Source organism: Dama dama, chromosome 5, assembly GCF_033118175.1.
Source record: "Dama dama isolate Ldn47 chromosome 5, ASM3311817v1, whole genome shotgun sequence".
Taxonomy (NCBI): domain Eukaryota; kingdom Metazoa; phylum Chordata; class Mammalia; order Artiodactyla; family Cervidae; genus Dama; species Dama dama.
In genome coordinates, this window is record NC_083685.1 from 94,110,074 (window position 1) to 94,127,658 (window position 17,585).

The window sequence follows — 17,585 nt, forward strand, 5'->3', positions numbered from 1 at the left end:
TGCACTTCTAAAAGAAGAAATACAACTGGCCACTTAATATGTGAGAAGATATCCAACTGCAGTTTTAACTGGAATTAAAGATCCAAATAAAAATACTGCCATTTCTCAACCTTCAGTTTGTACAACTTAAAGATATTTATTTATAACAACCCTTTATGAAAGGGAAGTGGTAAGCAGACACTGTCATAACTTAGTGGATGTACAAATTAGTGCTAAGTGCTCATGGGGTAGATAGAGTGGTGGAAGTGGTGGTGGTAAAGCTCTCAAAATGTTTTCTGGGTTCATCCTCAGGAAAAAGTTCACCTAGAAAATTATATCAAAGGTCATTTAATGTGAAGAACCCTGGAGAGATGATCTCATTCCAGTTCTTTATGGTATAGGTAGAAACAAGTCCAGCCATAGTGACACACTTTCTAAGGTCACAGAGCAGTGGTTACAGCCCACACTCATGGTTGTCATTCTCAAGAATTTTTCCCTTTGAGAGAAGCTCATTCTCTTTAATCCCAAAGTGTCTGGAGACCCAAGAGTATCAGGAAAGAGACCGATTTCATCTGTGTTCTTTAGACTGTCACCAGGTGCCACACCCAGAGGCTGGGAGGCTGTTGATTTTGATGGCCCAGTGGGGTTATGGAGGATGAAGCCTCAGCACACACAACTTTCCTCACTCTTCTCCATCTCTCAGTCCTACCCTCTGTCTTTCTAGGATCATCTCCTAGCCAGAGGAAGCAGAAGAGGAATACCTAAACTGCCTTGTATCATTTCACTTCATCAAAACTTAAACTTTTCTTTTCCTGGTTGGATGGGTGGGGCCCAACAGTACCATCAAATGTGCTAGTTATTCCATGGCCATATGCTAATAGGAAGTGATTCTATAGATGAATTTTATTCTTATCTCCCGTCCTATTCATTCTTCATTTTCTCTACACCCATCCTTGACCTCATCAGCATTCCTTAGGCATCTAGTTTGAAACCCTTAATTCTCTCATCCATTCTCACCTCCCATCCTCTCATGTCCTTTTCCTAATTTTCATTTGTCCTGCTTATTTCTTTTGCTCACCATCCTGTCCCATCCCTCCACATATCCTCATTTTCATCTTCAGTCCTCCACTCCCAAGTCTTTCCTACTTCTCACTCTCATACCTTTTCTTGCTATCTTTATCTAAACCATATCCCTCCAGTTTCTCGACTTCAAGAAGAGATTACAAAGAAGGCAAGCTCCAGGTGTAGCCATGGACAGTTTTGGGAATGACAGAGTAGAGAAACTATTTTTCCAGGTTACTGCCCTCATGGGAAATTTCCTCCAACCCAGAAAAGGCAGGAAAAGAGGACCCTACCACCCCTCATGTCAGTGACCGCCTCCCTACAAGTACCCGCCACAGGGCACCCTGAACGTCAGAGTTTCTAAGGCTGTAGATAAGTGGGTTCAACATGGGATTGATAATTGTGTTGAAAACTCCAACTCCCTTATCCTTGTCTGAAGCCTCCTCTGAACCCAGGCGCATGTAGTTGAACATACCAGTCCCATAGAAGAGGCATACCACAGTGAGGTGGGAGCCACACGTGGAGAGGGCTTTCTTCCTGCCCTCCGCTGAGCGGATTTGTAGAACTGCAGCTGCCACGTGGATGTAGGAGATGATGATGAGAACAATAGTTGTACCTGCCATTATGAAACTCATGCCAAAGAGTAGCAGCTCATTGAGCTGAGTGCTGGAGCAGGAGAGCTGGAAGAGCTGTGGGAGGTCACAGTAGAAGTGATTGACCTCGTTGGGACCACAGAAGTTAAGGGTGGTTAGGGCAATCATGTGGGTCAGTGCATTGGTGATGGCACAAGCCCAGGACACAGCCACCAGTATCCTCTGGACCGTCTGGCTCATGCGGGTGCTGTAGGTGAGGGGTCGGCAGATGGCCAAGAATCTATCATAGGCCATGGCTGTCAACAGGAAGCAGTCCATCCCAGCCAGAAGGTGGAAGAAGAAGAGCTGGGAGAGGCAGGCTGCATAGGGAATTGTGCGCTTGTGGGACAGGAGATGATCCAACATGGCAGGAACAGTGACGTTGATGCACCCAATGTCCAGCACTGATAGGTTCCCCAGGAAGAAGTACATGGGGGTATGGAGTTTGGGTTCCACCAAGATGGCTGCCAGGATGCTGAGGTTGCCCCCGACAGTGACCAAGTAGGCAAAGAGGAAGAGTACAAAGACCATAGGCTGTAGATTTTCTGTTTCCACTAAGCCCAGTAAAATGAATTCAGTTATAGCTGTCCTGTTGGTTCTAGCTTCTGGCTGCATGAGTCTCTGTAAAGAAATATCACAGGAATGGAAGTTTCAGTCTACTTAATGTACTTATTCAACATGAATATCTTAAACCATATATGTTCAAAGCCCCATGGTAAGTTCCTAGCTGCCCGGGTGACGGTTTTCCCACTCCCTAGGGTCACTTACGCTTCCCTGGTGGCTCAGATGGTAAAGCATCTGCCTACAATGTGGGACGCCCAGGTTCAATTCCTGGGTTGGGACGATCTCCTGGAGAAGGAAATGGCAACCCACTCCAGTATTCTTGCCTGGAAAAGCCCATGGATGGAGGAACCTGGTAGGCTACAGTCTGTGGGGTCACAAAGAGTCGGACTTGACTGAGCCACTTCACAGGGTCACTTACACCTCACTCACTGACTTCCTTCATCCCTCCATGTCTTTACCCTAGTCTTGACTGAGATGCCCCAAACCACCAGAACTTTGTCCCTCCCATCTTTTCCCAGCTGAAAAATGTTAGAATACTTGGGAAAATAGATTCAGATAAAAGCAAACTACCTCTTTGGATGCAGTGAGACTAAAATGGAATTTCCCCAATTTACTCTTGAGGGATCAGCCCAAACCAAAAAACAGATTTCACAGGAGAAAAATTAATGGTATTTGCACAGAAATATCTAGAAAGCATTTGAAAACACAGCATAGGTTCTGAAACTTGTAGAAATAATGATGATCAAGCCAAGGTATGGCAAGAGTCAGAAAGAAGATACCATGATTGTGGCTATCAGGTACTCCAGGCCTTTCTCCAAGGTGTGGGGGGCATAGTCCAAAGAATAAAATTAAAAATCTTTATGTCACTAAATTGCTAGTATTATTTGCTAGTATTGTTGCTAATTAAGCCCTTACATGAGACTCTGAATAATGGCTTATTTTAAAATAATTTATTCTTTTCATAGTATCTGCTACTTGCCTCTGGAATCAAAATTTTAAGCATGACCTGTGGATTGGTTGCTACTAGATGCAGTTAGTTTTCTGCATAGCAAAACCACCCATCGTCCACTTGCCCTTGTTTTAGGCATGGTACACTGGCCAGTAGCTCTAATGGCATGCGTGCATGCTCTGTACTGTCCAACTCTTTGTGACCTCTTGAATTGTAGCCCGCCAGGCTCCTCTGTCCATGGGATTCCCCAAGCAAGAATACTATACCTATTATGCAGGTGCATAATAGAGAACCAGATTGAGCTAAGTCTTTCAGATCTTATAATAAACTCTTGATAAAAAAAAAAAGTCCATGTCTCTCTATTGCCCATTGAATAAGCAGAGCCAGGGCTTCCCTAAGACTAACATTGTCTCCCTGCGTAGAATGCACTGGACCAGAGGCTGCAAAGTAAGAACAGAAGGGAAAGGGTGATGAGAGCCTGAGTTTGGGTGAAAATTGGAAACAGTGATCACTAAGATATCCTTAAAATTCTGAGATCACACGATTTGTGAGGTATGGGGATCATCTTCAGGCTGACCATCATTGATGAAATTGATAATTGATAAATACAGATAGGCAAATCACTGAATGGAGAGTAGTTCTTTTCATATTTTATATTAAGGAGCAGCAATGACCTGCAATGAAAACCTGCTGTTTTCACTTTGGAGTCCATTTTGACCCAAGCATTGATTGTAACCCTGTGGTTTTCTAACCTCCTTTCACATGCTGTTTTCTGTACCGGTGATGACTTCCTTCCAACTCCACATGCCCAGGTATTTCAAGAGTTGACTGCAATGCTGACTTCTGAATGAATCCTTGGAAACTTCTCCATCTCAAAAGGAGCTCTGTCTCTTCTAAATGTCCACTGCACATTATTTTATTGAACTTATTACAGTTTTCCTTCTAGCTAAGTCATTTTTCTATAGAGTATGTCTCCCCTACTTCTCTGTAAGCTACTTGAGGACAAATATATTAATACATATTTGACTCAGTTTTGCAGTAACAGTACTTAACATAGTACTTCCTTTATGGTAGATACTCAATATTTTTAAATAAATAAATGGATGAGTCAAGTGTTCATAGGATTTCAGAGAAAGAAAATATCAGTTTGAGCTAGAGTTGTCATGGAAGAGTCTCTGGTCGTATTGGAATCTGGGCTACAATTTTGTGTGTGTGTGTGTGCTTAGTCGCTCAGTTGTGTCCGACTCATTGCGACCCCATGTACTGCCGCCCGCCAAGCTCCTCTGTCCATGGGATTCTCCAGGCAAGAATTTTATGGATTAGTATAGTGGAAGGAAGTTCCAGAGCCAGGTGCGTGTGCAAGGACTACTGATTTCTTTGGTTTTGATGGGACAAGCAGATAGAAATCTATCTTGACATGTTCCTTGTCATGTAAACCACTCAACTAGGCACTTAGGAGCGCTGTACCTTACAGACAAGCAAGTTATGGCCAGGGGTAGAAGAGCAACAGAACAGCTGCTGCCAACCCTCAGGTGGCTGGAGATGCAGCTTGTTTCAACTCTGTGGGATTCTGGGATGAACTCAGATCTTCCAGAGACATCTAGAGTGCCTGATGGGTGTCATGCCCATCACTGAGGATTACCACTCTCAGGGCTTCATAATGAGCCTCAGTTTCTCCCTACTGAGCCATGACAACCTCCTACTCTGGAATTCCACCCAACACCTCCAGATTCCAGTGATGAAAGAGTTCAGCAAGGCCTCTGACTGGGGCAAGTTTCTAGCTACCGATGAAGTGGGTCCTGGGCAGCAAACTGAACTCAGTGAATCCCCTTAATACTTACTCCTAAGAGTTGCAGGGGCTTCCATGGTAGCTCAGCTGGTAAAGAATCTGCCTGCAATGCAGGAGACCCCAGTTGGATTCCTGGGTTGGGAAGATCCCCTAGAGAAGGGATAGGCTACCTGTTCCAGTATTCTTGGGCTTGCCTGGTGGCTCAGATGGTAAAGAATCTGCCTGCAATGCGGGATACCTGGGTTTGATCCCTGGGTTGGGAAGATCACCTGGAGGAGGGAATGGCAACCCACTCCAGTATTCTTGCCTGGAGAACCCCCATGGACAGAGGAGCCTGGCGGACTATAGTCTCTGGGGTCACAAAGAGAAGGACCCCACTGAGTGACTAAGCACAGCACAGCACAAGTGTTGCAGAGAGCGGGCTTCATCCAAGAGCAGGAGACACGGACAAAAGAGCCCAGAAAAGGAGCCAGGATCTTTGGGTTACAGTCTCAGATCTTCTAAAAAGGCTCCCTGCTTCAGGGGCATCAGTTGCACCAAGTGTAAAGTCAGGTTTGAGCTGATGGCAGCAGAAGCCCCATTTCTATTTTGTAAGAGCTGAGGAAGGACCTATGAGTACTCACCTGGCAGAGGCATAGACACCAGAGAGTGTTTTCAGGAGACAATGAGGCGCTCCGCAGACCTAGTCATCCACCCCAAATCCAGGAAGGGGCTTTGTATAAGGAAATGAGGGAAATCATAGGACTGTCTTCTCTATGGTATCATCCCCTGGTGGCCTCAGAAATCAGCCCTCTCAGGCAAACAGAGACAAATGGGGGAGAGAGACAAGTTGTTTTATAAACAACTCAAGCTCTTCATAAATATAGCAGCAATGCCTCATACCTTCTCATATTTAAACTTTCCTTAAAAAAAATAGGTTATCTCTAGCCTTGGCTTTATGGCAGGTCATTAAGTCAGGTGATATACAGTCCACTAATGGTGGGGTTGCTGAGGTCTGCAGGACTTGTCCATATTCTCCAAGTCACCCAGGAAGTTAGAGGTGTAATTGAGACTAAATATGGGTTTCCTGAAGGAGTGGTTTTCTTTCTCAGATGTCAGCCCCAGGTAGGGCCTATGAGCAGAGAGCAGCTAATTTCCAGACTTGCTTTGGACCTGGGGATGTGGAGGAAGCCCGAGCAGAGAGGAAGAGGGAGAAGCTTTCTTCAAATCCAGTTTCCTCATGAGTCCTCAAGAATGTGGGACTTCCTCCCTTAGAACCTCATTAGTGGGGCCTCTGGGACTGTGTCTTGGGGATCCTGTAATGATTTTGGAAGTGCTGGTAAAAGAGGTATGTTGAGGGACTTCCCTGGTAGTTCACAGGTAAAGAATCCGCTTGCCAATGCAGGGGGCATGGGTTCAGTCCCTGGTTAGGGGAGATCCCACATGCCGAGGAGCAGCTGAGCCCCTGTGCCACAACTATTGAGCCTGTGCTCTAGAGTCTGGGAGCCACAACTCCTGAGCCCATGCGTTGCAGCTACTGAAGCCTGCACGCCCTGGAGCCCATGCTCCACAAGAGAAGCCAGAGCAAGGAGAAGCCCGCTTACTGCTGCCAGAGAGTAGCTCCCATTCACTGCAACCAGAGAAAGCCTGTGCATAGTAACGAAGAACCAGCACAGTCAAAAGTAAATAAATAAAATTATTTTTTTTTTAGTTTGGTCTACTTAAAAAAAAAAAAAGATGTATGCTGAGCTTGAAGGACTGCTGGTTAGGTCTCAGCATACTCTGAGAAAGGAAGTACCATTTATGTCCAAAAAGAAATAACTTACTCATTAACAATAGTTCCCATACCTGGCTGTGGTAGGGCCCCAAAGATATGCAGGTATTAGTCCCTGAAATCAACTTTAAATCACATAAAAGGGACTTTGTAGGTGTGATTGTTAGGGGTCTTCATCTGGGGAGATTATCCTGGATTATCCAAGTGGGCCCTATGTGATGTGTAATCATACAGTCCTTTGAAGAGAACGGTGGAGAGATATTTGACTACAGAAATGAAAAGGGCAATGTGGGGACTTCCCTGGCAGTCCAGTGGTTAAGATGCCGAGCTTCCATTGCAGGGGGTGCAGTTTCGAATCCTGCACCAAAAAAAGAAAAAAGAAAAAGACAATGTGATGATGGACATGGAGACTGGAGTGATGTGGCCACAAGCCAAGGAATGCCAGAAGCCACCTGAAACTGGAGAAGACATGGAATAGATTTCCCCTGGAGCCTCCCAAGAGAACTCTTCCTGCTGACATCCTGAAGTTAGCCCTGTAGGACTCATTTTTGACTTTTGGTCTCCAGGACCCTGAGAAGATACATTTCTGTTATTTTCAGTCACTAGATTTGTGGTACTTTGTTACAGCAGCAACAGGAAATGAATATACTGGCCAGTATATCCTGGCAGGAACTAGAATTTCCTCCAGTTTATAGAGGAGCAGTGTGGGAGTGGATCATGAGGGCCCAAGAAGTGGGGTAGAACATAAGGCTGAACAGGGAGAGTTCATTGACACGGGCTCCTCACCTGTCATGATTCAGGATTTAACATCCAAGCAAGGGTGCCTGGGGCTGGTTGTAATAGACTGCCGAGGTATTGGTTATAGGGCCTCTTCTAGATCTGGCAGACGGGGACTTCCCTGGTGGTCCAGTGGTTAAGGCTCCACGCACCCAGTGCAGGGGGGCTGGGTTTGATCCCTGATCAGGGAACTAGATCTCACATGCTGCAATTAAGGGTCCGCATGCCATGACTAAAGATCCTGAATGCCACACCTAAGACCTGGGGCAGCCAAATAACTAACTAACTAAATAAATAAATAAACAAAAATAATTTTTTTTTTTTTTTTTTTTTTTTTAAGATCCACCAGTTTGGCTGGCCTGCATGTGGGAAGGTGTCTTCCTCCAGGTCCCTGGGTTGGCAGAAGTGTTCCCAGTCTATGGTTTCAAGGAGCAGAAGCTGGGTTATGGAGTCACTTCAAGATCTGCAGTCAGACAGAAGTCAGTGGGCCTGTCTCTCAGGGCACAGAAGACTGTTTTCTGATGGGTCCCTGGACAAGCAGGTGTGTTCTTGACTGATGCCTACACGGTGCTGAAGCCAAGTTACAGGACTGTGTTGTCTGCAGTCGGACCAAGGTTGGACAGTGTGTCTTAGGGGCATGGATGGGCATCACCTGCCTTGTGCTTGGGTGGGCAGGGCTGGCAGCTGAGAGGGGCTAGGAATGGGCCATGGGCCATTTGAGCATCCAGAGCCTAGGGCACAAGTGGGCCTGACTAATGCTGGGTCTCTTGACGGATGTTGTTGGTGACAGAATCAAGGCCAAGAGGGGCTATAGCTGAATACACAGCTGCATACACAGTTTCCAGGCCTGTATCCAGAACTCCTGTGTGCAAGTCTGCCAGCTGGGCACAGTCTTGTCTTCTCAAAATAACCCTCTTTGGACTTGACTCCACTGGGGTCTCATAATCTCTTACCTAGATCCCAAAGCTCCCACAAAGGCAGTTTTTGCCCAAATTATTTTTTATAAGGGAGGAATATGAGTGAGGGAAACTGTTCTTTTCTGCTGTTATATATCTGTAATATCAGGCTTCCCTGGTGGCATAGTGGAAAAGAATCCACCTGCCAATGCAAGAGATGTGAGTTCAATCCTTGGGTCAGTAAGTTCCCCTGGAAAAAGAAATGGCAACCCACTCCAGTATTCTTGCCTGGGAAATCCCATGGACAGAGGAGCCTGGCACGTGGGATCTTCCAAAACCAGGGATCGAACCTGTGTCTCCTGCAATGGCAGGTGGATTCTTCACTTCTGAGACACCAGGGAAGCCCTATTCCTTTTAAAGAATAGTGTTGTTGTAGGAATGATGTAAAAGAGTGACAATGACATTCTGTGTTGTTTAAACCTTTCCAACATGATATATTACATCCTTTGGGTTGGTCAAAATGTTCATTTGAGTTTTTCCTTAACAGCCTATGGAAACAAACAAACTTATTGGCCAACCAGTGTGATACATTTTTAAGTAGCAAAGATGACCAGTTTGGAATAAAAAAGAAGAGACAAGTTCCAAAGGAAAGGAAATCTCCCAATTGTTAAAGAAACCTTATGTTCGTAAATGCTGGGAACATGTGTCTTTGGTTATCCTTTATGATGCTGAACCAGCTGATGCATTCCACCCAGGGAAGACGTCACACAGAATTATCCCTTGATGTGACTTGAGATGAGTGTTCAGATGGGAAAAAGGCCAGAGGCACAGGAATTCCGGGGAGTAAACAACTAGCTCTGTTTTGCAACTAGCTCTGTTACTTGCTATAGGTAGAAGAAGTGATGGTGGAATTTGTTGTGTTTCTTCAGGGTTAACAGTGAGACAGTCTTTCTGTTCATTCCAAATCAGAGAACATTAGAGGTGAAAGAATATTGACCTTTATCTTGGGCCTCTGTCAAGTTCAGACCCGGGGGAAGTAAAGGACCCAATCAAGGTCAGGAACACTGCAGATGAGAGGAGCCTGTTGGGCTACAGTCCATGGGGTCACAAAGAGTCGAACACGATACATGCAATATCTCCCTCTTGCCTTCTCAAATCCTTTTGCTTGCAATTATGTTTCTCCCTGTTCCTCATTTTTCATCTTCACTTCCCACAAACTCTCTGCCTCCATCTAATCTTGTTTTGCTTCCTTCCCTCCTGTCCTTTCAGTCCCTTCATCCCCATAAAGTATCATGAGAAGCCAATCCTGCAGGTGTAGGTCAAAGGGCAGTTTTAGGGAAATTAGTCAGAAAACAGCAGTGGCACAGTAGAGATGCCAGGAATGGGCAATTAATCTAAAAGGGACCCTAGCGGAATTCTTTGGTGGTCCAGTGGTTAAGGCTCCAAACTTCAAATGCAGGGGGTGTGGGTTCCATCCCTGGTCAGGGAATTAAGATCCCACATGCCACATGGTGTGGCCAAAAAATAAAAGGGGCTCTAGAAGGAAAATATAGCTAGATAATGACAGTACTAAAGACTAGTAGCACATATCGCCATGTGACTTGTATTTACAGAAACAGTTTGTCTTAGCTAGGAGGTTTGGGGACTGACAGTGAGAATTCAGAGGGGAATTTCATGTTGATTATTCTGTTTTTTTAAAATATTTAAATAATATTTAGGGTATAATCCTTTCAAAAGATTTGAAACATATATGGATATGTGAGGAAATTTCATCCTTGTATTTTGAGAATGATTGTATTTGTTACAGTTTTGAAACTAAAAAAAAATTTTTAAGTTGTAAAAAGTCTTCACAGAGGTGTCATGCTTTCCCGAGTTACTCAAGAATACATGACCATACAGTTTCCCATCTGTTCCTTCTATATCCTGTGGTATTGATATCTTGTGTGATAGGAGAGGACTGAGCTGCTTTTTTTGGCTTGTAGAAGCCTGATGGGAGAAATAGAGTCATCTTGATCTCTAGGCCTATGTTTTGTAAAAGATTAACCATTCCTGAACTTGAAGAAGTCATATGACCACCTGGGAAGTTACTGGGATATTCTTGCTGTAAGCAACGGAAGAGTTATTCCTTATGAGATATGCACCTGAAGGCATTCAAGGCTTCCTGGGTTTCACTTCCACCCAGAAAAGGAGCGTACAGTGACTTAAGTTGTAATTTGTCAAGGAGACTGACCTGGCAGAACCTACCTGTCCATTGCCTATATTGGGTAGGGCTCCTATGGATATTATCCCCTACCAAAAGAAATAAAATAAAATCCAAAAGCTCAGGGAGATAGAGAAGGTTCTGGACCATTTGTCCCAATTACTGGCCCCAGAGAATTATTCCTTTAGTTCAAAAAGAGAAAGGGAGAAATTGACACAAGACCTCATCACGCCAGTGACCACCTCCCCTTGATCACCCGCCAGAGGGCACCCTGAACGTCAGGGTTCCTGAGACTGTAGATGATTGGATTCAGCATGGGATTGGCTACAGTGTTAAAAATTCCAACAGCTTTATCCTTATCTGAAAGCTTGGCTGAACCTAGTCGCATGTAGTTAAAGATACCTGAACCATAGAATATGGCAACCACAGTGAGATGGGAGCCACATGTGGAGAAGGCTTTCTTCCTGCCCTCAGCTGAGCAAATTCGTAGAACCGCAACAGCCACATGGATGTAGGAGGTGACAACAAGAGCCAGGGGGGTACCTGCCATTATGAAACCCACGCCAAAGAGCAGCAGCTCGTTGAGCTGGGTGCTGGAGCAGGAGAGCTGGAAGAGCTGCGGGAGGTCACAGTAGAAGTGGTTGATCACATTGGGACCACAGAAGTTGAGTGTGGATATGGCTACAGTGTGGGTCAGTGCATTTGAGAAGGCACAAGCCCAGGACACAGCCACCAGTATCCTCTGGACCGTCTGGCTCATGCGGGTGCTGTAGGTGAGGGGTCGGCAGATGGCCAGGAATCGGTCATAGGCCATGGCTGTCAACAAGAAGCAGTCCACCCCAACCAGGAGGTGGAAGAAGAAGAGCTGTGAGAGGCAGGTTGCATAGGGAACTGTGCGCTTGTGGGATAAGAGACGACCCAACATCGAGGGAACGGTGACGGTGATGCACCCAATGTCCAGCACTGACAGGTTCCCCAGGAAGAAGTACATGGGGGTGTGGAGTTTGGGCTCCACCAAGATGGCTGCCAGGATGCTGAGGTTTCCCCCGACAGTGACCAAGTAGGCAAAGAGGAAGAGTACAAAGACAACTGGTCGTAGCCCTGGCGTCTCCACCAAACCCAGCAGGATGAACTCAGTAACAGCTGTTCCATTGGCCCCAGGTTGTTTCCCCATTAGTTCCTGCAAGGAAATATCCAAGGAAATAAGGAATAATTCCTCTCGATATATTAAAAAAGAAGAAAGAGACTTCCTTCTATATCCTGAGCCCTCTACTAAGTTCTCCGTTTCCAAGTAAGGACTTTCCCACCATACAGTCCACACCACACTGGTTAACTCACTACATTTGCTACAACATTCTCAGCCACATGGGAATCCTTTCACCATGTAAACATATATCAAATGATCGTGTTATACTTTGACAGTTTTACTTGTTAATTACACCTGTATTAGGCTAAAAAAATAACACTTTATAAGCTTAAAAAAAAACTGAGAAGTCAAGGGATAGACCGAAACTAATATAGGAATTTAGTATATAATTCAAGCAGCATCTTAAAGGAATGGGAAAAAGTATTATTCAGTAAGTGCTTATGAGGGCAATAATACAGCTATGTTGGAAAACTACAAGTCATATACATACCTCATATATTTTGCAAAAATAAATTCTAAATAGATCAAAGTTTTAAATGAAGTATTAAACCACAAAGTTATTGGGGAAATGGAGAATTTAATAGTAGTAGTGCAAGGATAACTCAAAATATAAAAAAAAATTTAATAATCAAAAGTAATGTTTTAATTATTTTAAAATTCTGGCCAACTAGCTAAATGGAACCACTTCTTCTCAAACTCCATTCTCTGTAGGCTTCCAGATTAGCATTGGCCACAAGGGGAATTTGCATAATATCTGTAAGGTAGAAGTGAAAAGGAGAAAGGACAATTTGGCAACATCTTTCAAATTATAAATGTATTTTTCTTTTTACCTGACAATTGCATGTCTGGAAATTTATCCAACAGATGTATGGTCACAGAAATGATGGTGACACAGAAATGATGTCTGTGTCACACAGAAATGATGTCTGTGTGAGCTTATTTGTTGCAGCATTGTTCGTAAGAGCAAATAATTAGAGATAATCTATCTGTTCATTATTAAAGGGCTTACTAAGTTAATTATGGAATATTTTTCCAAAGGAATATTATGCAGCTGTAGGAAATAGCTCTATCTGTGCTGATTTGAAAGATATCAAAGCAGTATTATTAAATGTAAAGTACAGCTTGTAGAATACATATACCATATACTATGCTTTGCTTATTGTATGGCAGAAACCAACACAACATTGTAAAGTGATTATCCTTCAACTAAAAGTAAAAATTAAAAAAACCCCACAACTGTGTGAATATGAATTGAATTTATGCTTTAACTGGGTGAAGTGTGTGCTCAATCACTCAGTTGTGCCCAACTCTTTGCGACCCCGTGAACTGTAGCCCACCAGGGTCCTCAGTTCATGGAATTTTCCAGGCAAGAATACTGGAGTAGGTTGCTATTTCCTTCTCCAGGGGATCTTCCTGACCCAGGGATTGAACTGACAGAATTCTCTTGGGAGCATCCCCTGCTAATAATTACAGGGAGACTTACCCTGGGCTACAACAGTGCATAGTTTTAAGTCCTTTGTGGTTAACTCATTTATTCCTCACAACCTCCCTATGAAACAGATACCACTTTAATCTGCATTTTACAGAAAGAAAATGAGTCACATATAGCAAGTGGCTGAAGGCAAGGTCTTAACTAGGATATTCTGACTTTTAACCTGTTCTTAACATTTACACATACCATCAGGACACCTCAAGGATCATAAAGCCATGTCTTTTTCCTGCAACTCTCTCTCAATGTCTTTCTTTTCCTTTTTCTCCCAATGTATTTCTGACTCATTCTCATGATTCAAAGACGTACTCTCATGCTCATGATAGCTGTGCCCTTGTAAATCCCAGTCTTGCCTTGTAGGCTGCAGTAGCTCAAGTCCAAATCAGGGCCTTGGATGGATCATGGCCATGGTCAGCAGCTGCCCTCTGATTTCCCTCTTTATTTTAACCCATGTCTTAAGATTGCAAACTCTGTGAGTTCCTAGATTGCCACCTTTGCTTATGCTATTTTCTCTGTATTGAATGTCTTTCTTCCAATGTCACATGTTCAAAATCTTCATGATTTAGCTCAAATGCTGTCTTCCTCCAGAAACTCTGCCCTGATCTGTGCCCATTTTAAAGTGATATTTTCATCTTCGACATTCCCATGACACTTTAGTTGTATTCTACGTGGCACTGTGCTTTCAGCACAGTCATTCATTTATTGATTATTGATTAGTCATTTAGTGATTTAGTCATTTAGTAATTTAGGGATGAGATTCATGGCTGACTCAACCTTAGGAACTATATGCATAAACTCATTGTAATTGTGCATCATCTTGTAAATAAATGAATAGCCGCACTGGTTGACAAAGGTTTTCTGGCAAAAAGGGCCTCATTGTGGGCTAAGCTGGTGAGGAAAGGATTTGTGGACGATGGGAATTGTGCTAGACTTTGAAGGATTGACATGATCTGGAGGAAGTCGAGTCGAGTGAAAGGCACAGGGTGACTGCTGTAGGGATAGGGTTGATTCCTCCATTTGTCTCAATAGGCATGCAGTGGTTGTAGCATCCATGCATTGACATATAGCTCTTTGTATGAACTTCCCACATATTTTCTACAATCAGAAGAGGGACTCTTCAAAAACAAGTAAGTCATGAGCCAGATAGACTATGCTCACCTAGTAGCTTCTGTCCAGCCCTCAATTAACAAGTAACGAAACTTACATACGTCTCCTAAATTCTGGTTGTTCACCAGACTAGCCGTCCAGGGCTTCACTGGCGGATGAAATCACAGGTATAATCCATTAATGAGGTGACCCTTCTAGATCACCATTCTTGGGGATCCATATGAGTCCTGGGCTTCCTCATTATGCTGTGACCACTCCCTGCTCTGAAATCCCAATAAGTCCTTCTTGCTGTAGGGTTGGTCTCAGGAATCTGGTCAAGTTGCCCAGTAAGGACTGAGTTCTGGGCAGGTACATTTAACACTGAATAAAATGAGAAAACAAGCTTTATCTTAAAAAGAAGGAAGAATTGGTAAAGGTGCCTGGAAGTGAAATCTCAAGCTTTGGATCATAGTCCTAGCTTTTCCACTCACCTGATATGTCATCCTGTGCAAGTCTCTTAGTATTGCTTTTGAGACCTTGGTTGCTGCATCTGTAAAACCAGGAAGCTTGACTTGGTGACCCCTGAAGTCCCTTCTCTGTTACATGGGAGCAGACGGAAGGTCATGAAAGAAGTTACTTTGCTATGGCACAGAGGCCAGCGAGGTTTCATGGGAAGGGTTGTAAAAGGGAGATGAGAATCTGTAAAAGTCAGTCCACTATTCTGGGGGAAAGAAAGGGGCCATATATACAGAAATGAGATAAAGAGAGACTGAGGCCGTCTCTGTCTTGGGACTTCTCCACCGTGGTGTTGTCCCCTTGGGACCTCGAAATTAGCCCAGGAAGGGGAAGGAGGCCATGGGGAGAGCTAAGGACAGGTACACAATAGAAGCCCTAATAAATACTGCAGTGGCAAATCAATGGTGCCTCATGACTCTGTTGACTTAGAATTTTTTCAAACATCTTCATTGCCATCCCTCATATTAATTTATGGAGCTGGTTAGGGCAGCTGTCCTAATAACTCTGTTTAACAGATGGGTACGTAGGCAGCAAATGGCTTTCCCAAAGTCATGAGGTAACTAGAGGCAGAGCCAGGACAGAATCTGGGGTCTCAGGTTGGAGGTTTCGCTTTCCCAGAGGTCTGGTCCAAACAGAACCTTGCGGGTATAGACCAGCTGACTCCCGAACCCTGGGATGAGGAAGAAACCCAAGAAAGGAGGCAAAGGCTCCTTTTCCAACTTCAAATTTGTAACAAATCTTCAGAAAGAAAATCCATTGCCACCTGGGGCTTATTAGCAAGGGCCACACACTCTTGGGGATCCTACAATGATCCTGAGGGTGGTAGAAGCTGAGGATTCCCCCTGGGAAGTTGCCCCCCACTATAATTTTCTGGGCCAAGTCTTTAGAAAGTGAGAGTCTACTGTTAGAGATGACAGAGATTGAAAATTAGAGAGGCTGTGTAATGCAACCCCTGGATTCTCATGTCCTCAATTTATTACACCAGGGCCCATATGACAGCACACTGTCTGTGGGAGCCTGCTGGACTTTCTAAAGGAACAGACCTGCTCATCCAGTTATGAACAACTACTGAACCCCATTGAACCCCAGTTTCCCTATTTGGAAAATGGGTAATATTCTCTCTCAAGGTTGCTGGGAGGATTAAATAAAGTAACACACATAAAGTTCCTATTAGGAGACCACCTATGATGTTAGTAGCATAATAATAACATTTATTACACGGTGTACATGACACTACACCATGAGCTTTATATACATGGAATCTCAGCCAACCCTTACAACAATCCTATGAGGTCAAAATTGCAAAATTTTTGTTCTGGTTCTGTGAAAAGTGCCATTGGTAATTTGATAGGGATTGCATTGAATCTGTAGACTGCCTTGGGTAGTACAGTCGCTTTTATAATATTGATTCTTCCAATCCAAGAACAGCAAGTGCACCTTATCCCAGTGCCCCAGCTTCTCTCCCACTCTGAGTGTCAGCCCACCTGACCTGGCACCAAGAGGGATCCCCTCAGCTACAGCTTCCCCCCACGGGCAAAATGGAACAGGAGGATACATGCAGCATTTGCACCCAGGACCCTGATAGGCTACTATGGTAACCTACAAGGCTCCCACAGTTTTGACTACCAAAGACCCCCATGGTTTTTGCCAACATTGACTTCACTAGGAAAAGCTATACCAGCTAACATGCTTCTGCACAGCAAAAGAAGTAATCAATCAATTGAAAGCCAACCTACAGAATGGGAGAAAATACTTGCAAACCCATATTTGGTGACTTCCCAGATGGCTCAGTTGGTAAAGAATCCGTCTGCAATGCAGGAGACACAGGAGACGAGGACTCGCTTCTTGGGTCAGGAAGATCCCCTGGGGATGGAAATGGCAATCCAGTCCAGTATTATTGCCTGGAGAATTCCACGGACAGAGGAGCTTGGTGGCTATAGTCCGTGGGGTCACAAAGAGTCAGACACAACTGAGCAACTAAGCACATGTATCTGATAAAAGGTTAATACCCCAAATCTATAAAGATTGCATACAACACAATACCAAATAAAACCAAAAAGTCTTAATTTTAAAAGTGGGTAACATACCTGAATAGAAATATTTTTCCAGAGAAGACATCCAAATGATCAACAAGTACATGAAAAGGTGTTCAACATCACTAGTCATCAGGGAACTGCAAGTCAAAACTACAGTGGTATCACCTCTTACCTGTTAGTATGACTGCTGTCAAAAAGACAAGAAATAACAAATGTTGGTGAGGATGCAGAGAGAAGGGAGCCCTCACACACTGTTGGTGAGAATATAAACTGGTATAGCCATATGGAAAACAGTATGGAGTTTCCTCAAAAAATTAAAAATAGAACTGCCATATGGTCTAGATCCTCTGTCCATGGGATTCTCCTGGCAAGAATACTGGAGTGGGTTGCCATCTCCTTCTTCAAGGGCTCTTCCCCAGCCAGGAATAGAACCTGAGTCTCTTATGTCTCCTGCATTGGCAGGCAGGTTCTTTACCACTAGCGCCACCTGGGAAGCCCAGCTGCATATCCAAAGGAAATGAAATCATTAGTAAAGAGATATCTATGCTCCCATGTTCGCTGCAGCATTATTCATAATAGTCAAGATATGGAAACAACCTAAATGTTCTTCAGCAGATAATTGGATAAAGAAAATGTACACAGAAGAGTACCATTCCACCATGGAAAGGAAGGAATGCCTGTCACTTGGAACAAAATGGGTGGAATTTGAG

General features: G+C 44.0%; 3 protein-coding genes across 3 annotated transcripts in view; 1 reads left to right on the plus strand and 2 right to left on the minus strand.

Annotated features, from left to right (window-relative positions):
• LOC133055933 (olfactory receptor 1L4) overlaps window positions 1-17,585 on the plus strand; it is a 192,585-nt gene that overhangs the window by 123,477 nt on the left and 51,523 nt on the right. The window contains exon 2 of the mRNA XM_061141010.1: window positions 7,846-8,046. Coding sequence (XP_060996993.1) covers window positions 7,846-8,046 — 201 coding nt within the window. The remainder of the gene's footprint in view (window positions 1-7,845; window positions 8,047-17,585) is intronic.
• On the minus strand, window positions 1,341-2,300 carry LOC133055928 (olfactory receptor 3A2). Its single transcript, XM_061141005.1, has one exon. The coding sequence runs from the start codon at window positions 2,286-2,288 to the stop codon at window positions 1,341-1,343; it is 948 nt and encodes a 315-aa protein (XP_060996988.1). The 5' UTR covers window positions 2,289-2,300.
• On the minus strand, window positions 10,828-11,787 carry LOC133055930 (olfactory receptor 3A1). Its single transcript, XM_061141006.1, has one exon. The coding sequence runs from the start codon at window positions 11,773-11,775 to the stop codon at window positions 10,828-10,830; it is 948 nt and encodes a 315-aa protein (XP_060996989.1). The 5' UTR covers window positions 11,776-11,787.

What these genes read in the sequence shown, in the direction of transcription:
- LOC133055930 (XM_061141006.1), bottom strand. Translation starts at nt 11,775, where the DNA reads ATGGGGAAACAACCTGGGGCCAATGGAACAGCTGTTACTGAGTTCATC.
- LOC133055928 (XM_061141005.1), bottom strand. Translation starts at nt 2,288, where the DNA reads ATGCAGCCAGAAGCTAGAACCAACAGGACAGCTATAACTGAATTCATT.